The sequence below is a fragment of the Caretta caretta genome, chromosome 1 (genome assembly GCF_965140235.1).
Source record: "Caretta caretta isolate rCarCar2 chromosome 1, rCarCar1.hap1, whole genome shotgun sequence".
In the NCBI taxonomy this organism is placed as follows: Eukaryota; Metazoa; Chordata; order Testudines; family Cheloniidae; genus Caretta; species Caretta caretta.
The window spans coordinates 95,799,899-95,822,808 of record NC_134206.1 but is presented as its reverse complement, the minus strand read 5'-3'; the positions used below and the strand labels follow the sequence as shown (position 1 = coordinate 95,822,808).

The 22,910-nt window shown below is 40.9% G+C and overlaps 2 protein-coding genes across 3 annotated transcripts in view; one reads left to right on the top strand and one right to left on the bottom strand.

Annotated features, from left to right (window-relative positions):
- The window catches only part of TGDS (TDP-glucose 4,6-dehydratase), a 1,159,807-nt gene extending 1,138,145 nt beyond the window's left edge, over positions 1-21,662 (top strand). The window contains exon 2 of the mRNA XM_075129305.1: positions 18,265-21,662. Coding sequence (XP_074985406.1) covers positions 18,648-21,422 — 2,775 coding nt within the window. The 5' untranslated portion in view covers positions 18,265-18,647 and the 3' untranslated portion in view covers positions 21,423-21,662. The remainder of the gene's footprint in view (positions 1-18,264) is intronic.
- Positions 1-22,910, bottom strand: part of GPC6 (glypican 6) — a 1,138,485-nt gene that overhangs the window by 857,044 nt on the left and 258,531 nt on the right. The window lies entirely within an intron of this gene.

The window sequence follows — 22,910 nt, the reverse complement described above, 5'->3', positions numbered from 1 at the left end:
GACAAACACCTATAAAATCTCTATCAAGCATTCTTACAACTACAATACCCACCTGCTAAAGTGAAGAAACAGACTGACAGAGCCAGAAGAGTACCCAGAATTTACCTGCTACAGGACAGGCGCAACAAAGAAAATAACAGAATGCCACTAACCATCACCTTCAGCCCCCAACTTAAACCTCTCCAGCACATCATCAAGCATCTACAACCTATCCTGAAGGACGACCCATCACTCTCTCAGATCTTGGGAGACAGGCCAGTCCTTGCTTACAGACAGCCCCCCAATCTGAAGCAAATACTCACCAGCAACCATATACCACACAACAAAAACATTAACCCAGGAACCTATCCTTGCAACAAAGCCCGTTGCCAACTGTGTCCACATATCTATTCAGGGGACACCATCATAGGGCCAAATCACATCAGCCACACTCTCAGAGGCTCGTTCACCTGCACATCTACCAATGTGATATATGCCATCATGTGCCATCAATGCCCCTCTGCCATGTATATTGGCCAAACCAGACAGTCTTTACGTAAAAGGATAAATGGACACAAATCAGACATCAAGAACTGTAACATTCAAAAACCAGTCGGAGAACACGGAGAAAACCAGTCAAGCAGCAAACACAGTCAGGGAGCCCAGGCCCTCAGTCAGGGTGGGGCAATGAGTCTATGGCTTGGACCTGTGTTCAGGGTTGAGCAGCAAACACAGTTACAGCGCACCAGCCCTTAGTAAGGGCAGGGCAATGGAGGTCTATGGCTCGGCCCTGTGTTCAGAGTTGAGCAGCAAGGGGTCCGGGCATCTCGGTTCCAGCAGATAGCCGAAAAGCACTGGCTTCTTGGTCTAGAGATGGGTAGACTGCCACCCCAGGGTTGGGCTAACAGGGGGGCACAGGCCCACCCACTCCACTGCACTCCAGCCCATGGCCCTAAAAGTGGCAGCGGGATTTGCCACTGGGTCAGCGGGGATCCTGACTGCAACACACTGACCTAAACTCAGGCAGTGCTGCAGCCAGATTATGGTCATCTGCCTCTTGTCCACTTCCTAACTTCCCCTTGGGCTGTACCTGGGTCTGTAGAGGGTTGTCCAGATCATCAGGGTAGAAGACTTGTTGGATAATCTGTGTCCTGCTGTACTATTTTCCCAACACATCTGGTAGACAAAGCCCTGGCTGGGATTTAGTTGGGGATTGGTCCTGCTTTGAGCAGGGGGTTTGACTAGCTGACCTCCTGAGGTCCCTTCCAAGCCGGATAGAATCACAGAATCATAGAATAAGACCTGTGGTAGTTCTGACAACTCCTCAATGGTCAGATCAGCATACAGCTCCAGCATCTCTGGCCAGTCCTCAGCTCCCCAGGGGCCTCGGCAGTCTCCCAGCTCAGGAGCAAGTAGAGGCATCTGGCTCCACTGGTGGCTACAGCCCAACTGAGCTCCCAGACCTGCCTTTTATATTTCCTGTCCCATCCACTGACTTCTGGCAGGAGAGGTGAGCATGGCTTAGGTCCGCGGACCAAGGCTCAGTGAGGGGTTCCTCCCCCTCTGGGTCCATGGGAGGTCAGTCTGCCTCACAACATGCCTTTAATAATATCTCTTTGAAACCTACGATTCCTTAGAATCATAACTTTATCATTTCATGATCACTTTCACCCAGGCTGCCTTCCACTTTCAAATTCTCAACCAGTTCCTCCCTATTTGTCAAAATCAAATCTAGAACAGCCTCTCCCCTAGTAGCTTTCTCCTCCTTCTGAACTAAAAAATTATCTACAATACATTCCAAGAACTTGTTGGATAATCTGTGTCCTGCTGTACTATTTTCCCAACACATGTCTGGTAGTTGAAGTCCCCCATCACCACCAAGTCCTGTGCTCTGGGTGATTTTGTTAGTTGTTTAAAAAAGCCTCATCCTGCTCTTCTTCCTGGTTAGGTGGTCCGTAGTGGACCCCTACCAGGACATCACCCTTGTTTTGTACCCCTTTTATCCTTAGCCAGAGACTTTCTACAAGTTTGTCTCCTATTTCCATCTCAACCTCAGTCCAAGTGTATACATTATATTATTATTAATTATTATTATTATTATATATAAGGCAACACCTCCTCCCTTCTACAAGTATGTTCTCCATAGTGCATATCTGAGTATGTTGCAAGTATCTGAAATTCAAAATTTGAACTTTGACCTATTTTGATTAGAAATATAGGCCACATGGTACGTTTATGTCATGACTGAATGAGCATCAGCTAGAATCATGTTTTTAGAGCAAATGCTTGCAATTATTAATTCAAATTTTGCTTTTAATAAATTCTCTAATATTTATTTAAAATTCAGTGTTTAAGTCATCATACTTGCCAGTAAACTCACCTACTACATTATGCATAGACAGCCAATGCAAGAAGGACCGAACTACAGTCAAAGCAAGTTAGCTGAAAGTTTCATACAAATATAAAACAAACATTTTTTGCAATATTTGCCCTGATCTTGTCACCAGTGAGAAATAATAGTGATCAAAACTCACTAAGAATGACCACCTCATTCCTATGTTTTAATACAAAGGGATTTGTCTAAATTCTGTCTAAATTAATCACCATAAAAGTTACAAAAATATGAACTGCAAGTCCGCTTATAATTATATTTCTCAAAATTATTCTATCAAGAGTGAAACACTTAACAACTCTAAACTTATTTTTTGTACTGAGTCACACCTCAGTTATTGTCTTTGACCTCCATAGGGTTGCATGGCAGGTCAAAGTCAGTGCAGAATTTTGCCTTATGACTCCACGCAGAAAGTTTCACAGATACTTGATTTTTAATATCTTTCAGAACTATAATGAATCACCAAAAATGGCTCATATCAGTATTCTCATGCAGCAAATCCAAGAGCTCAGTGTTAGCTTACTGACATCTGTCTGAAAAGTTTAATGTAATCACAGAATGATAATAAAAAAAGCAGTCTCTATCAAAATTATTTAAATGTAGGGGCTTCACTGATATCCATTCCATTATCATGGAACGCAGGACACAGCGATAATTATAGGCTCCACAGAGGCAAACGTTAATGTGTGCCTGATAATGGAAAGCTTTGCACAAATGAAAAAGTAAGAGATAAAAACAACAAAGCAGTGAGTAATACTTAGGACTAGATTCTGCTCTGTTACACCAATATAATCTGTAATAATTTTATTTCCTATTTAGTGGCATTACTGATTACACCAGGGTAAAATAGAGCAGATTTTGCCCCCCAGCATGCTGTGCTTTCTTTCAGAGTAAATGAAATGGAATAAACTAAATGGAAACTGAAAGCATTTAATTTATCTGGCTGGAAGTGAGTGGTTCTGACCATCCTCTACTACTCTGCTTTCATTTATGCCAGTTACAATCTGCAGTTCCTTTGTTAACTACTACTTGTCTGTGTTCTTAATATTGTATATGTTACAAGCCAAAGGGATTGATCTTGCAAGCATTTAAAAACATGGTTAATTTTATTGACACGTGCAATTCCACATCAACTCACACGGTATTAGGCTCAATATCTGTGTGCATCATAGTGTGTTATAGTATTTTATTGTTCTACAATATATTACACCAGCTCAGTTGTCCAAGTTGCTACTTCCTCTTGTTCCACGTGTATTTATGTGCATTTATTCTTAAACTCTGATTGACATGCACCATCCATGTATATCTGAAATACTGGCAGATATGTCCACATCAAATCAATGTATAAATTTGTGCCTGCATTTGGGCCCTATGCTGAAGAAGAGGTGCCTATGTACCTGCTGACTTCGCAACAACAGTATTAGGCATGCCACAGCAACTCCTCTGATGAAACTATTTTCTGTGGTGAGAGGGTGACTATTGCCACATAGGGAGATCCAGGATATCACAGCCAAGTCAATGCTGAAATTTAACTTGCCCCTGAAATCCATAAAATATAGAGATAATATTCACATTTTTAACAACTGGTGTGAATAGGGGCAGCACAAATTACTTACGTATATGTGACAATAAAGTGAGCCAGCATTTGGCATAACTAGCTAAAATTCTACAAGCCATCGTCAGGCAAAACTCAATGATTTGAAAAAGGAGTTTTGCTGATTAAGGACTAAAATAAGAACTTCAATATTTGCTCAGAAATTCAGAATTCTCTTCTAGAGAGCATTGTGAAGATGGATTATTTTAGATTTATATCCTGAACAAATGTTTGACTTTGTTACTCAAGTATTCCTGTGAAAATCACAAAATTCTTCTCTAGCTTAATATACTGCAAAAGTATGTTTTACTCTTGTCCATCAAAATCCGTAACACAGAGGAGAGATCACAAGCTGCTTTAAAAAAAATCTAGTTGTAATGTGTTAATAAGAAATATTGCTGCTTAAACCTGCAATCTGAAATCTCTAGTCTGGATTTATGAATGGTTCAGCAATTCAGTTCATTTTACTCAGGTGTGGACAATGACATTGCTTGTGATAAAGAAAAGAATTACACTTTGAAAAAATAAGGGCAACATAGCTTACCATTAAATTCTGCCATACTGCTCTGAGAATGTCAGCTAAGTGTGCACAAATATATGTATATCCCTGTTACAGTTAAATATATTAATTACTTATCAAAGCAATTTGATGTTACTAGGAAACACAGAACACAGTGACAAAGGGCACAGGTGGAAATGAAAGAAGTACCTCTTATCACAAATGACTAATACCAGAGTTGCCCAAGTAACCAGATAATCTCCTAAAAATGGATGCTTTGACATTCATTTATCAGTGCTTCTAAAATGCAGCTCTTATCATGCCTGCATAACAAATTTCAATTTCCTATAAATAATGAATATGCAGATTCCTCCATTATTTGTAGGTCTCATTTATTTCTTCTTTTAAGCTGAAAGCATCCAGGAAAAAAAAAAAAAACTTGCTGTGGATAGATTTGTATTCCTGAAAGGGTTAGAAAGTAGCTTCACCACTTTTTTTTTTTTTAACCACCTCCATCTCTGGTGCTTTGGTTGATATTTTCCCCTTTAGATTCAAGGTCTGTGAGAATCTTTTTAGTCATTTCTCTCCTCTCCCCTTAAATTGTTTTTTCTATTTTCTTGACAGCATGCCTTCTTCATCCACATTTTGCCACACAGATTGTGATATTTAAAGATACATTGAGATTATTATTTATTAGAGAAACATGTTGTTTCAGTTTTACTTTATACATATATATTGCTAGGAAATCCCAGAAAGTGTCAGCACCTTATGGGACCTGATTTTTTTCAGTGCTTTGCAGCTTGTGTAGTCATTTACATCTCTGAAGTGAGTGCAAATGGATATAAAAAGCTACTAGTTTGATTTAGTGAAGTTTGACACTTATTTTGCACATATGTAAATGGTCACACAGGCTGAAAGTCAGTGAACCATCAGGGCCTACTTTATTTGGATTGATCAGAAATAGTTTACTTTTTTATCCTCACCCTCTGAAACTCTGACTCAGACTTCAAGGTCAAAAGGGACCATCGTGACCAAACTGGCTGTGGAGAACATCTGTACCATTTTCATCTACAAAGGCATGGAATGTCATTTTGGAAGTAAGTCACTTCTGATCCATTAAAATAAGAAATCAACTTATCAAGCTGCTGAATACTTTAGACAGGACTCAGTTCAGAATGTGTGACAAGCAGAACAGATCTCATTGTAAATTCAACATATCTGTTATTGAGTTTGTCTGGAAATATATCTGAAAACCCAGTAAAAAAGAGGGATTTTTTTTTAAAGAAATCTGCCAATATCAACAGTATTGATTGTCTTTTGGTAAGTAAGAGACAAAAGGTGATTCCCAATAACCAGCATTTAATGTCAAATTTTAGGGGATACGATGAATATCTACTGCAGATTCTGTATAACACTACACAGTTACAGCAGAAAGAAGAATAATCCTCCTGTGATAATCTGAATATTTCCACCTACCATGTCATATTAGCATGTTGGCAATCACTTAACAGTAGTATTCAAAATAACCCAATGTAAAGAATAGATATTTTTTGACTGCTGAGCCTGATGTCTCAAAGAGGTTATTATTTAAGTACGCTTTAAAACATTACATTTTTTAAGTAAGCTGCTTTCATTAACATTTTCACAAGAACATATGGTACCTGGCAGTAATATTTTCAACAGGAGCTATTCATTTCTATTTTATCCTGGAACGGTCATCATTACAAAACAAAAAAGTAATTTAGATTTAAGTCATCTGGTAGCTATAACCACATGAAAGTTCTGAAAAGAGCAGTAGTATTCAGCTTGTAAAAATAATGTACTGAAATGCATTAGAAAAAATTATCAATTAATAAAGCATTGTACAATCTCTTGTAAAAAATCTCACACCAATAGCAAAATAATCTTAAAAGCAATGTTAGAAGTGGTATCTGCATTGAACTGTACAGCTTCTGTTAAGAAATCTGAGCCAACTCCTGAAATCTTTACTCACTGCCATATTCTGCCATTATTACACTGAAAAAGTCTTATATTCTTTAAATAAATAGCCCTATTGAACACAGTTAGTCAATGAGACTTTTCAGTGAATAAAAGTACAACTCAATATCTGTAAGGGTGGCCAAACCTGATCCTCCTCAGTCATTACTTTTTCCTCTGAACTCAACAGGAGTTCATCCAAATAAAGATGGAAGAAAAACAAAAACAAAAAACCAGGCTAAGCCATATTCTCCTCAATGAAAATGGAGGGAAATCAACAGGGTGCAGCATTATGTAGGATCAGATCTTCAGTGGCAATTATTGTTTGACCCATTTCCCATAGAGGCCATTAGGAATCTTTTCCCCGACTTTGGGTTCTGATCAGGCTTTTAATTAGGTTCTCAGGATTTCTGCCCACCATGATACCCCTACCCCTTTCCTAGTTCCTGGAATTAAGCACAAAAAGACACTTTGAATAATTACATTGCTTGTTAAAACTTTATCTTCCAGAAAATGCTTGCTGTTTACTTTTTAGTTAAGCTGCTGACACTTTTAACCAGAAAATTGTCTGAAACATTCAGGTAGGCATGTAGCTTACATTTTCTTTTCAAACCTATCATTCATTGTTGTCATTTCTATTGCTTCCCCTTTAAAAGAATGGTCAAGAACAACAGTCTGAAACCAAAATTTTCTACTTTCCACCCAGTTGTGCATGTTTGGCAGATTCCACAGTGGGTTCCAGACTGGGCTACCTTAATTAGCAAAACTGTTCTTCTTGTTTTGTTTGGAAGCCTGAGAGCCTGATGAAATATTTGAAAAATGAGTTATCAGCCAAACCAGAGAGGAACTTTGAGAAAAGCCCAGCCACCCAAGTGCACAGCCAACTTACAAGAAGACTGAGATCAACAGAAAGCGGTCAATTCTCTGTTCCTACTCTTGGCGTGAACATGGCTTTAACTCTCTGGATTCTCAGCCTTGCTCAGGGTTGTTCTAACTTGCTCTGGGCTACCAGTTGTCCCCAGTGGCTCTTCTGCCCAGTAGGCACACATAGCTGGAGTAGGCTATACTCTTGCTATGCCCTCCCCCCTTCCCATTACATGCCTGGTGGCTGCAAAAGAGAGTAAAATAGAAGCATTCCACCAACTCCAAGCTATGAGACCCAGTGGGGTAGTCTCCAGGGACCATCACTTCCCCCTCTGTCTCACTGCAGTGGCATAAAAAGGACATCAGCAAAATGAAGAATTGGGTACACAATTTCTCATCTGGCACTCGCAAATCACCAGAGCATGGCCATGTCTATACGTACAGCGCTGCAGCGGCACAGTTCTACCAATACAGCTGCAGCACATCTGGTGAAGATGCTTTATGCCAACAGGAAAGAGCCATCCCTTCAGTTAATAAAACCACCTCCATGGGCGGCAGAAGCTAAGTCGGAGGGAGAAGCTGTCCACATAAGTGCTTATGTCAGTGTAAATTACGTTGCTCAGAGGGGTGGTTTGTTCACACCCCTAAGTGACATAAGTTATGCCAACATAGGCTCTTTCTACGCTATAGCCTAAGTTTAAATTCAATATGAATTCCAGCCTGTTAAATTGGTTGTCAGCCTTTGTAAACTCTGGCGTCAATGATACAGACAGACAGAGGGGGACTCCTAGCAAAATTACTTGAATGATGTATGAGTAGCAACATTAGCCTACAGATTGATGTTACAGACATACTTTACCTACATACCATTTCCATTAGGAGATCACTCACATAGTACTGTGCACCTCTTAAATTAATTCCATTAATACATACTTCTGACTGCCATTCTGGTGTCCTTCCCTCTGACTACGCTGTCTTGTGCCATCACAAGGTGTCACCTGCAGCCCCTGTTTATACATAAGTCTCAGAACAAAATTTCTGCATAACTAGTAAATCCAATTTTAAAATTTTATTGAAAATGTCAGTAGTGTAGCTTTTAATTTAGGCCACTGTATGCTACCACATACACACAAAAAAAGGTGATTCAGCGCCTTTCAAGAACAGTCTTCAACACTCAACCACAAATACACAATTCTAAAAACTGTTGAAGGTTCCCCACTTATTTAAATGGAGTAATTCTAATGTCCTTGGGACTTGACGTTCTTTCTCTCTCTCTCTCTCTCTCAATCATTTTATCCTCCTTTCTAATTAATTTAGTTTTGCCACAGTCCAGGATGTGTCACTGTCACAACAAGAGCAACTGTGATGTCACAAACACTTTATTTTTGAACCACCAAATAGATCAGACAATAGTAGCAGGGTGGTCAAAAAGGAGGAAAAAAAAATCTCTTTAGACCCAAGCATCTTAGAATCCAGTAGCGAATGGAAAAGGAAATGCTGGTACTTATATGGAATTTAGTGATCGATGCTTAAAAATTTTTCCAGCAGAAGAAAAATGGCAATAATGTAAGAATGAAGTTGATTGTTACACTGAAATGAAGAGAAATTATAAATTTGCACCAGAAGATAGAAAAAGAGTATGATCTGATTAGAATAATCTTGTTACTCTAAATGGAACAAGAGACAAAATGTTGCAGGGCTTTGCGGCTTGAGCTTATTGATTTCCATGCAAAGGCTCAAACAATGGGGACCGCATGGATCTTGGAATCATTGACGATATTTATAGAAAGCATCTGTTCACAAATTACCTTAAATGATTTATGTTCCAAATCTCATTGCGTTAAAATTGAAAGATTGGTCATGGGTATTTCCAAAAGTTCTTTTTTTAGATTGAGAAAGGTTAACTAATGCTAGGTGCAAGGGTGATTTTGCTTCGACATAATTTTCTTTTTTTATTCATACTAAAGATTGGCTTCAGTCACAGAAGTCAGATCAAAATCTGAATATTGAACATCCTCCCCCAAAACCTCAGGTGGGTTTGGATCTAGGGTAATGAGTATGATTCATCTCAGTATACAGATAGGGTCTAGCCATGCAATATGGATCCAGATCCAAATTAACTGAAATTCAAAATGCCCTGAAATTTAGGAGACTTGGTTCTGACCAAGCTGTAATATACTCCATGGAGGAATGAGATTTAAATCAGCAGGTGACTGGTTTATTGTGGTTACTGCACAACTACTCTACAGGGTCAGATCACTGGTTTGAGAAACACACCCTTGTAATCATAATACAGATCCACAGCTCCACCTTACAGATGATCTTTTCCAAGCAATTTACTTTTTGTTTCTTTCCAGGGTTTTGGGCTATGTCACTTTTGTTACGGCAACTAATTAGTATTAGGTTTAGTCTGCTAATAGAGTTGATTAAGAGTACATATCCTAAAATACAATAAAAGCAGAGTGGGCTGAATGTGACACAAAATTTATCTGTAAATTCATTACCACATGCAGCCTGACAGCACTTTTAGATATTTGTTAAGGGAACATAAACAAAGAAAGCATCTTTCTTGTTCAAAATACTCATAGCATAAAAAATGATGCTTCCAGACTCTCTTATTAGCAACATCATGCATTATACAACAACACTGCTTGTTCAAACTGTTTTTCTGATAAGAAATGCTGCATTTTAAAAAGCAACTTCTATTTTAATATTTAATACCTTAGCATATCTAGATCTCCAAAAGTAGCAAGCTATTTAGGCAAGAAGTGCATTTCATGTAATGTTAAAAGCATTTCTGGCATTTTATGCTATCTGCTTTTTAATGACTGTATTTTCCTAACATTAAAAATGAATTAATCTCTTTCCCTAAGTAGTCTGCTGAACACTTAAAAAGTAAATCTGATGGGTTTACTCATACCTTGCATTCACTGTAGAGACCTGCACATCAGTTTGTGTTTCATGGTTTTACAAGGAAAGTGAGTTTACTTTGAAATTCAATATCTCCTAAGATCAACCACAGTAACATCTGAGCACCAAGAGGAAACTATTCACCTGTTTCCTTTGAATTTCATTAAACTAGAGTATAGTATACTGACTGACACACCAGCCACGCTGAAGTTTTTAGGTATCAGACATGGGGGCCATGCATGAAAGCAGGGGAAAAACCCACAAAATCCATGTAAGAACAGTAACACTTAGCTTAGATTTTTGGCCAGTTTTTATCTATACCCTAACCTAAATTAGTCCATCCCCAATCTGACCAACTTCTCCTGACCCTATAACCACCTCATTTTTCCTAGTGATAGTATATCCAATAAGACCCCACTCAAGTGACCTGAGAATTTAATTGTCCCAAAAGGTTCTCAATCCTAGTAATGTAGCAACCCCCTATTCCATAAATTGCTTACACCCTTTATAAATGGCTTTATTGAATATTCTTCCACTAGGGAACAAAAACAAAACCATATAAGTAAATGAAATACAATGGTATTCCCTAATGACTAGAAACCACCAGCTGAAATATCTTTGCATAAAAAGTTTTGCAACAGTTATGAATAAAATACAGATTAGTAAAAATCAGCCTATGTACACATAAAATTCATAAAGGAGAAACAGTGCTTAAATTTGTTGCACAAGTGGTTAACTATTGAACAAAACCAGCTCTCACTTTTAGCCTTCTCTTCTCCAATGAATACTAGGTGGTTAAACAAGGTTGCAAGTGGCCTGTTCATACATTTAGAAGGGCCAGTCACTACACATAGGCACCATGCATTGCATTCACTTTCTGAGGATCACGTATAACACAGAATTACATTTATAACAATTTGCTATTCAGTAAGTTCTTTCCCTTTAATTTTTTTTGGCGGGGGGTGGGGGAGAGATTCTCTGTCTGGCAGATCTGCTATGAAGCATCAAGGAGATTTAAGTAAGCATTAATAAGGGACAAATCTTAAGAAGTTCAGAAGACTGGTGACAGCTTAGTTCTGCAGCTCAGAACAGCAAGCCAATATGTGAACACTATTCTGAAGATTATCCTGATTACTGGAACTTTTGATGGATCTTTATATGGTCCCCAAATGACCCCCACCTCAGGACAGGACTTACCTTTTGACTCCTCCAACATCAGGGTCTCCTGCATGATGTGATCAAGCAGCCTGCTCCCATGATCTTACATTTGGTTGAACCATTCTGAGGAAACCCAGCTCCCCAATTCAATGAAGTCTTTTCCAGCAGGTGAGCCACTCTTCTGGTGCAATAAAAGCCATTAACCCCACTGATAGTACCTGCTGATGAACAGCCAATTTGGAGATTACATCCCAGAGAAACTCTCAGCACTGTGAAATCCCACAGGATGCTCGTTTTCTTGTAGCTCTCTACACACGTTTTTCAGGTCTCGGAGAGAACAGCCCTCCTCTAATAGTGATCCTCTGACCAAATGTATGCTGGTATTGCTCAGACAGGCTCTCAGGGCACTTTGAAGTCAGTAGCCTACCTTCTGTGAGATGGAACACTAAGGTGAACCCTTTATACTATTAGCCTTCTCTTTGTTGTTTCCGGATTTGATTGCTATCGGGTATTCTATGTGGAACTTCTACTGAAGCTAACTTCGAAATTTAAACTAATGGAGAATGTGATGGGTCACTTGCTTAAAGAATCATTTCAAACACTTGTCCTCCACACACAGCACTGGTTAGAAATATCTTTCTTGGTGCAATTCAAAGCATTAAATTTTAACTTCTAAGATCACATCTCTCCCTGTGTACCATCCTAACAGATAAGATAAGTTAGGGTGCTCTAAGCTAAGACTCTTCAGATTGGAACTCTGGGGCAGCTGGGAACAAGGTGCTCCAGTGGGGAGCAGAGGGGCTTGGGTCCATTTGCTTCCATTCCTGCTCTAACTAGGGAGCCCTCATCGACTTTCAGTGAATACTGAAAGGCCCATTTTCTCAGGCTTTTCTTCAGTCAGTGAGATTAATTTCTTTGGCTGGAGTTCTTTTTCAGGTAATTTTTTTGTCATTTTAAATTATGTGATGGTGTAATCAAGTAAGTAAGGGCCAAAATTACTGAGGGTTGCATATATTTTACAAATCAAAAATTAAAAAAAAATGTAGGCTGTAGGTCATAAGAACATAAGTGATCTCTCTCCTGCCATCCATCTCCACCCTCTGACAAACAGAGGGTAGGGACACCATTCCTTACCCATCCTGACTAAGGTCAGCAAAGTCTTTCCTGACAACGAGACTGAAGGAGAGTCTACTCAAGGAAAATGGTCGAAGTCCCATAGAAAGAACATGGGACATCTAAAACAAGAATAAAGAACTAGAAAACCTGGCATATGAAACAATCTTGCCCTAGCAGGAATAACAGAGCAGTTCCCTCCCCCTCTGGATTGGTGTGGTGAATGCACTCCTTTTCTAAGAATGGTAGTGGGGCTGCAAGGGTGACAGCCCTTCTTGTCTGCTTGCCTTAAGAGAGACAGCAATAAGATCTTCCAGAAGAGCTCATCAAATATTTTTCTGCCCAGATGTTTTTTGGACAGAAAATTGCTATTTGATAAAAGGGAAATGGATATTCCCTCCTCTGCGCCCCCCCCCAAAAAAAAACAACCCCAACCCATTCATTGAAAATGCATGAGCTTTATTTTTTTCATTTGAATCCCCTCTCCAAAAATGTATGAAAATGAATATATATAATTTCTCAATTTTTTGCTAGGTGGAAAAAAATTCCTAACCAGCTCTGTCTTCTAGTCACTGCTGTCTCGGTTGCTTCCCACCTGTTTTCTGGGGCTATATTACATCCAACCAGAGGTATACTGTGACAGCTCCTGTGCATCTTGCTACTTCTGTATCATCCTCACTATGGACTGTACTGGTGACTGTCTTTCCAGCCTATAAGCCTAAAGAGCAGAGGTAGTGTAACAGTGAGACCCGTGGGCAACAGTTCATTCCATGGTTGCCTTTATATCTTCCCTGCTTCCACAGCATGAGCCATGAGCACTTCTAGGGTTACCATGGTGGTTGTGTGCCTGGCCCTTCCTGCTGCAATTCTTCCCTACTGGCAGCACCCCAGCTAAGAGAGAGGAGTAGGTTTATAGATATAGGAGATTCATTTTCTGGGAAGTGATAAATTATTGCTGTCCAGGAGACAATCAAGGACATTGTATCTTAAAATAACTATTCTGAAAGCCCCTTAATTTATAATCTGATGTTGCCTTTAAAATATGATTGTAGGATTGTAGGTTTCTGTATTATTTACTTACTGGAAGAGAATACAATTTTGTCAAGTCTGCTAAAATTGAAGGAATTTATTCAGTCCAAGCCTGAATCAGCCTGACTAATGCAAAGTTTAGAAAGGGATTTAAAAAATGCCTTTTTCCGTGTCTCACTGATACCTTGCATACTTTGAGATCAATGTGTCTTTCAGTATTCATAGAGATGGGCTTTATTCTTAATTCCCATAGGTGCAGCAGGTGGGGAGGGTGGAGGGAGGTAGAAGAGAGTTAATAGACACTGTATTATTCCATACAGAGATGGCTGGGGAAATGAAGTTTAAAAAGATCTATTCTTTAACCTTTTCTTCATTCTGCACACCTAGATGCACAGTTGGGGTTATTTTTAGTACTACGACATTCGCATGTGCAGACAGTTCTCTTCCCTTTACCATTAGCCTTTTACTTGATCACATAGCTTGTCACTTGGCACTTACCTGTCATTTCCTTGCCCTCACAAGTTTTGATGTGGCTTTAGATGGGAGGGAAGGTCCTATCATGCCTTCAAAAAATGGAATATAAAACTAATAGCTATATTTATTGCCTATCACTTTAAAGAGAGTGAATTCAGACAAAATAGATAGATATAAGCAAAAACAGAAGTTGTATGCTTCCAAACTGCTCCTGAATCATACTGGGACATGTGCTGTGCGTAGTTTGAAAAGTATAATCTTAATGTACTGGGAAAGGATGGTTTTGTTGTTGATGATAAAATTAATATTTTTTTTATCTGAGTTGGCAATCCTGCTTAGTGTCAAACAAAAACAAATGTCATCTGAACATCATTATTCTGTCTGCTTTCTATATGCCCCACAATATCTGAAGGATTCTTTCAAGTCTGATGAGGGACAAGATCCTTGTTAAAGAATACTTTGAATTGCATCCAACAAAACTGATATTAAATCCTCACACCATATGTCACAACTCCTAAGGGCAAATGAAGGCTTTTACAGCTTTTAAATAATCTTCAGCAATGATAGTGGTTAAGGCAATTTACTCTCCTCCCCCGCTTTTTGTGTCTCACAAACAGGGAGGGGAAGGTTATGCTTTCATTCTCCCTGTTTCCAACACCAGGATATGACCTGAGTGATTGTAAAACAAGTACTAAGACCAACATGAGAGTTGTATACAGCTGAAGTAAATCCTCAACCCTTTTACCCCTGGAGCTCATAAATTTTCCAGATTAAACCTGTCACTGAGGCAATCCGATACATGGCCTGTGTTTCTGATTCTACCTCTGGAAATAAACCAGCATATATAGAGAGATGCACATGGTGCTTACTTTGGGGCTAACCTAAAAGATTCCATACACAGGGAAATAATTAATGCAGGTATCCTCAGTGTGGAATCCTTTCAAGATCAGGATTTCATACATCTTTACTCCTATATCCATTTTTAGAAAAGAAGTTTTATAGTATGCACTGTACAGACACAAATACAAAAATAAAGAGATTCAGTTCTGATCTCAGACCTATATACATGTAGAACCAGAGGATGATGCAACATATTAATTCTGGTTATGCAACATATTAATGAACCAGAGGATGATGCAACATATTAATTCATATAAACTGATTTCCAAATAAGAGGAGAATCCAGGGCGCATTTCATTTACACCAGCTGAGGATTCTGCCATTGATCCCATATACAAGGATTTAATTTGGTTTTGTGATATTCTTTGGGGGAAAGCTGATCCTATAAATCAATTAAAGAATTGCGTGCATTTGTTCTTGTGGCGCTATTGAGAGATGAAATGCAGTGATAGTCATTTAACAAGGAATCCAGATATAATCCAGTGCAAGTTATTCTTCATTATATTTAACAGTTTCAGAATACAAAACTTGACTAAATGTATTTTGATATACTTCAAAAAGATTGTCAAAGACACTCTATTATACTTTATGGAAAATCCTGGTACACAAATATGACTTTGACAGAATGGATAACACTTCAAAACCTCTGTGTGACTGTGATACTGAGCTAGAAATGGTTAAGTAACCAGTAGGCTTAGGCTATGTCTAAATTTCATCGTTAAAACTTGTGTCGCTCAGGGGTGTGAAAAAACACCCCCCAAACGACAAAAACTTGAACGACGGAAAGCACCGGTGTGGACGGCACTCCTGGCAATGAAGCTACCGCCCCTCATTGGGGATGGTTTTATTTTGTTGCGGGGAGAGAACTCTCCCAGCAATAAAGAGTGGCCACACAGCACACCTTACAACTGCGCAGCTGCAGCAACCCAGCCACACTATTGTAAGGTGCGCAGTGTAGACATAGCGTTAGTGACCGAAGGCCAACTTTTAAAAACATATTAGAGAAGTATTGAAATGGTAAACAGGGCCATTTCTTGTAGACAGTTATCACAGCCATGTTAGATAGGCCAGAGTGTTTGAAATACAAACCTATATTGTAGAGAATTAGAAGTAAATACTAATTTTATTTGCCTGTGTTCACCTGTATCTTGTTAGATGTTAACAAAGTGATTGTATTATCTTGTAAATGGCAAGCTTCTATTCCTTTCTGTTACTCTGTTCTAATGATTCAGAGATCAAAAAGGAATGTTAGCAATTAGATTAAATATGGTGTAATAATATCATTGTCTTTATTTCTCTTTGAAGTCTATAGTAAACTGCAATGAATGGATGGTTAATAGCCTTATACTAATCAATTCAATTAATTACCTATGTATATACAGGAACAAAGCAACAATGTACATTACCTAGTCTTTGTATTACCTGCTGTCAAGAGGCTATCACAGCCTCCCAGAGATCTATAAGAAAAAAAATATAAAAAACGTTGGGACCTGATCTGTTTTTCGTCTCAATTCTGCTTGAATCTTATCAGGGGAAGTTGCAAGTCACAAGGCTGAGGTCTCCAGGTGGGTGTGACCTGGATTACCCTGCTATTTCTCATGGAAAAATTTATACAGACTGTCATAAATATAAAGGGAAGGGTAAACCCCTTTGAAATCCCTCCTGGCCAGGGGAAAGCTCCTCTCACCTGTAAAGGGTTAAGAAGCTAAAGGTAACCTCGCTGGCACCTGACCAAAATGACCAATGAGGAGACAAGATACTTTCAAAAGCTGGGAGGAGGGAGACAAACAAAGGGTTTGGGTCTGTCTGTAGTCGTCTTGGCCAGGGACAGAACAGGAATGGAGTCTTAGAACTTTTAGTAAGTAATCTAGCTAGGTATGTGTTAGATTATGGTTTCTTTAAATGGCTGAGAAAAGCATTGTGCTGAATAGAATAACTATTTCTGTCTGTGCATCTTTTTTGTAACTTAAGGTTTTGCCTAGAGGGGTTCTCTATGTTTTTGAATCTAATTACCCTGTAAGATATCTACCATCCTGATTTTACAGGGGGGATTTCTTTATTTCTATTTACTTCTATTTTTTATTAAAAGTCTTCTTGTAAAAACTGAATTCTTTTTCATTGTTCTCAGATCCAAGGGTTTGGGTCTGTGGTCACCTATGCAAATTGGTGAGGCTTTTTATCCAACATTTCCCAGGAAAGGGGGGGTGCAAGTGTTGGGAGGATTGTTCATTGTTCTTAAGATCCAAGGGTCTGGGTCTGTAGTCACCTAGGCAAATTGGTGAGGCTTTTTACCAAACCTTGTCCAGGAAGTGGGGTGCAAGGTTTTGGGAAGTATTTTGGGGGGAAAGACGCGTCCAAACAGCTCTTCCCCAGTAACCAGTATTAGTTTGGTGGTGGTAGCGGCCATTCCAAGGATAACGGGTGTAATATTTTGTACCTTGGGGAAGTTTTGACCTAAGCTGGTAAAGATAAGCTTAGGGGGTTTTTTCATGCAGGTCCCCACATCTGTACCCTAGAGTTCAGAGTGGGGGAGGAACCTTGACATGGTGGCACAGTGGTGGGATTAACCTGAAATCATTTGAGATCCAGTTGAGATTTTTTGAACTAGAAATACAGATTTTAAAAAGGAAATTTTTTTTTCTTTGGAAAGAAAGTCCAGAAAGCAGCTTTGAAACTGAAAGCAGCTTGGTTTCTCTCTGCTTTGTGGCCAAGCAGAGACAAAAGGGGATTATCTTGTGAATTGCAGGTTTTTTTGCCTGGAGGCAGGGTACTTAACTCCTGCAGGGAAATTCACAGTCTTCCAACCCATTGTTTTTTTTTTTCTTTTCTTCCTAAAAGTAAATAGGGGGTGTGTGTTCTACCCATTTGCTTTTTCTTTGGGCTGGGTAAGCAGGTTTCCAAGCAGTTGGAGGTTTTTTGCTTTAATTTGGGCCCAGAGCAGAGACAAGGGAATTGTCTTTTTCTGTAGGCTGACAATCACTATCAGAGAATAGGTATTCTATTGCAGCACAGCAAAATTTTACAGCCAAGTTTTGTTTGTTTATTTCTAAACCTCAGGTGTAAAGTTAGTTAAAAACAGAGAGGTTAGAATGACCAAATCCTCAGCTCAACTACAGCTGGAATTAGCCAAATTTCAGGCTGAGGAAAGACAAAGGGAACATGAAAGACAGATAGAACTCATGCGGCTGGAGAAGGAGGTACAGGAGGCTGCCCACAAGAGGGAAATGGAGGCAAGGAAGCATGTGGAGGAGGAGAAGGAAAAAGAGAGGAAGCATGTGGAGGAGGAGAAGGAAAAAGAGAGGAAGCATGTGGAGGAGGTGGAGAGGATAAAGGCCCAGCAGAATATACCAACAAACCCTAGCAATCCTTCTCCAGGTACCACTTCCCATCCCAGAAAGTTCCCCACCTACAAGGCAGGTGATGATACTGAGGCCTTCCTAGAAAACTTCGAAAGGGCCTGCCTTGGGTACAACATCTCTACTGACCAATACATGGTAGAGCTGAGGCCGCAGCTCAGTGGACCCTTAGCTGAGGTGGCAGCTGAAATGCCTAAAGAACACATGAACAAGTATGAACTGTTTAAATCCAAGGCGAGAGTCAGAATGGGGATAACACCCGAGCAGTCTCGTCGGAGGTTCAGAGCCCTAAGGTGGAAACCAGACATGTAATTTACCCGACATGCCTACCACATTGTGAAACATTGGGATGGCTGGATATCAGGAGCAAGTGTTGAATCTCCAGTAAATTTGCCCTTCCTAATGCAAATGGAACAATTCTTAGAGGGTGTTCCTGAGGAAATAGAAAGATACATCCTAGACGGGAAGCCCAAAACTGTAATCGAGGCAGGAGAGATTGGAGCCAGATGGGTGGAGGTGGCAGAGAAGAAGAAAACTGGTCGCAGTTGGAGTGGAGACCAGAAGGGACCACCCCAGACCACACCCTATTACCGGGGGCCGCCCAAAGCCCCACCTACCTCCCAAGGAACCCTCCAGACCCCTTATCGTCCCACCACCCCGTTCTCCAGCAACCCTCCTCGCCCCAGTGACCCGTCAGCTGGACGATGTTTTAAGTGTAATGAGCTGGGGCATGTAAAGGCCAACTGCCCCAAGAACCCCAACAGATTACAGTTCATTGCACCGGAATCACACCAGAGGTCCACAGGCCCAGATACCTCCCAGATACCCTTGGAGCGGAGGGAAACTGTGAGTGTGGGCGGGAAGAAGGTCACCGCGTGGAGGGACACCGGAGCACAAGTGTCAGCTATCCATGCTTCCTTAGTGGACCCCAATTTAATCAACCCAGAGATCCAAGTGACGATTCAACCCTTCAAGTCCAACTCTTTCAATTTGCCTACAGCCAAGTTGCCTGTCCAGTACAAGGGCTGGTCAGGAATGTGGACTTTTGCAGTCTATGATGATTATCCCATCCCCATGCTGTTGGGGGAAGACTTGGCCAATCATGTGAAGCAGGCCAAGAGGGTGGGAATGGTCACCCGCAGCCAGGCTAAACAAGCCGTGAGGCCTAGCTCTGTTCCGGAAACTTCTATCAAGTCCCAGTCAGAGGTGATGGACCCGGACCCCAGGCCAATGTCTGCAACAGCAGTAGTGGATCCAGTCCCAGAGACCCAGACGGAACCAGTCCCAGAACCGGAACCAGCCAAACAACCAACACCAGACCCCGTGCCAGCACTGAATCCAGTACTTGCAACCTCAACACCAGAGGGCCCCACCGAACCTGAACTGGCAGCAGCCGATAACCCTACACAAGAGGCTCAGCCGGAGCCTGAATCCCAACATAGTGCACCAGCGGAGAGCGGTTCACAGTCAACAGAAACAGCTCCATCCCCTATATCGCTTCCAGAGGGACCAAGCCTAGGTCCACAATCCCATGAGGAACTGATGTCTCCAGCATCAAGGGAACAGTTCCAGACCGAACAGGAAGCAGATGAAAGCCTCCAGAGAGCTTGGACGGCGGCACGGAGCAACCCACCGCCTCTCAGCTCTTCTAATCGATCCAGAGAATTAAAGGTTTGTCAGTTTACAGCCCAGGGAGGAGACGACGCTGAGTGGCCCAAAGGTGTCTACTACGAAGGGAAATGTGGTGGTGGTATGGAAGAGGTGAACCTCTCCATGACCCTTGGGCGTATGCAGCGACAGCAGATCCAGGAGCTGTGCACTAGCTACGCGCCAACGTTCTCAGCCACCCCAGGACTGACTGAACGGGCATACCACTCCATTGACACAGGTAATGCTCACCCAATTAGGGTTCAACCTTACCGGGTGTCTCCTCAAGCTAAAACTGCTATAGAACGGGAGATCCAGGATATGTTACAGATGGGGGTAATCCGCCCCTCTGAAAGTGCATGGGCATCTCCAGTGGTTCTAGTTCCCAAACCAGATGGGGAAATACGTTTTTGCGTGGACTACCGTAAGCTAAATGCTGTAACTCGCCCAGACAACTATCCAATGCCACGCACAGATGAACTATTAGAGAAACTGGGACGGGCCCAGTTCATCTCTACCTTGGACTTAACCAAGGGGTACTGGCAGGTACCGCTAGATGAATCTGCCAAGGAAAGGTCAGCCTTCATCACACATCTCGGGCTGTATGAATTTAATGTACTCCCTTTCGGGCTGCGAAATGCACCCGCCACTTTCCAAAGACTTGTAGATGGTCTCCTAGCGGGATTAGGAGAATATGCAGTCGCCTACCTTGACGATGTGGCCATATTTTCGGATTCCTGGGCAGACCACCTGGAACATCTACAAAAAGTCCTTGAGCGCATAAGGGAGGCAGGACTAACTGTTAAGGCTAAGAAGTGTCAAATAGGCCTAAACAGAGTGACTTACCTTGGACACCAGGTGGGTCAAGGAACTATCAGCCCCCTACAGGCCAAAGTGGATGCTATCCAAAAGTGGCCTGTCCCAAAGTCAAAGAAACAGGTTCAATCCTTCTTAGGCTTGGCTGGTTATTACAGACGATTTGTACCGCACTACAGCCAAATCGCTGCCCCACTGACAGACCTAACCAAAAAGAAACAGCCAAATGCTGTTCAGTGGACCGGAAAGTGTCAGAAGGCCTTTAACAAGCTTAAAGCGACACTCATGTCTGACCCTGTACTAAGGGCCCCAGACTTTGACAAACCGTTCCTAGTAACCACAGATGCATCTGAGCGTGGTGTGGGAGCAGTTTTAATGCAGAAAGGACCTGATCAAGAATTCCACCCTGTAGTGTTTCTCAGCAAAAAACTGTCTGAGAGGGAAAGCAACTGGTCAGTCACTGAAAAAGAATGTTACGCCATTGTCTACGCCCTGGAAAAGCTACGCCCATATGTTTGGGGACGGCGTTTCCACCTGCAAACCGACCATGTTGCACTGAAGTGGCTTCACACCGTCAAGGAAACTAACAAAAAACTTCTTCGGTGGAGTTTAGCTCTCCAAGATTTTGATTTCGACATCCAACACATCTCAGGAGCTTCTAACAAAGTGGCTGATGCACTCTCCCGTGAAAGTTTCCCAGAATCAACTGGTTAAAATCGTCCTTGAGATGTGGAAAATATTGTTAGTCTTTATGTACTTGGTAGTATATTTAGAGATGCATGTGTCTTATTAACTCTGTTTTCCTAGAGCTCCAGGAAGAAATCCCAGCCAGTGTTTCACCCTAGCTGAGATTTGGGGGGCGTGTCATAAATATAAAGGGAAGGGTAAACCCCTTTGAAATCCCTCCTGGCCAGGGGAAAGCTCCTCTCACCTGTAAAGGGTTAAGAAGCTAAAGGTAACCTCGCTGGCACCTGACCAAAATGACCAATGAGGAGACAAGATACTTTCAAAAGCTGGGAGGAGGGAGACAAACAAAGGGTTTGGGTCTGTCTGTAGTCGTCTTGGCCAGGGACAGAACAGGAATGGAGTCTTAGAACTTTTAGTAAGTAATCTAGCTAGGTATGTGTTAGATTATGGTTTCTTTAAATGGCTGAGAAAAGCATTGTGCTGAATAGAATAACTATTTCTGTCTGTGCATCTTTTTTGTAACTTAAGGTTTTGCCTAGAGGGGTTCTCTATGTTTTTGAATCTAATTACCCTGTAAGATATCTACCATCCTGATTTTACAGGGGGGATTTCTTTATTTCTATTTACTTCCATTTTTTATTAAAAGTCTTCTTGTAAAAACTGAATTCTTTTTCATTGTTCTCAGATCCAAGGGTTTGGGTCTGTGGTCACCTATGCAAATTGGTGAGGCTTTTTATCCAACATTTCCCAGGAAAGGGGGGGTGCAAGTGTTGGGAGGATTGTTCATTGTTCTTAAGATCCAAGGGTCTGGGTCTGTAGTCACCTAGGCAAATTGGTGAGGCTTTTTACCAAACCTTGTCCAGGAAGTGGGGTGCAAGGTTTTGGGAAGTATTTTGGGGGGAAAGACGCGTCCAAACAGCTCTTCCCCAGTAACCAGTATTAGTTTGGTGGTGGTAGCGGCCATTCCAAGGATAACGGGTGTAATATTTTGTACCTTGGGGAAGTTTTGACCTAAGCTGGTAAAGATAAGCTTAGGGGGTTTTTTCATGCAGGTCCCCACATCTGTACCCTAGAGTTCAGAGTGGGGGAGGAACCTTGACACAGACTCTCTGCATATGAACTGCCTATTTGATTATAACCTATGCAATTGATTCTGAAAGAACTTCATGCAGCTCAATAGCTCACCATCTCTACGATGAAACTGATCTGAGAACTTTATTCATATCTGTATGTATAATGATCTTTTAACCATAATCACTCTTTTCTTTTTAATAAATCTTAGATTAATTAAGAATTGGCTGTAAACATGTATTTGGGTAAAGTCTGAAATATCCATTCACCTGGTGGGTAATGTGTCTTATCTCTTGGGAATGGTGGAACTTTATATATGGTGAATAATATTTTAAGTAATCCTCACCATATTTGACTTGGCTGTCCAAGTGGGAGCCCAGGGATCAATTACTTTAGGGAAGCTGTTTTTTAGCTTCTTGATAACCAGTGAAGTATTGTAAAAGC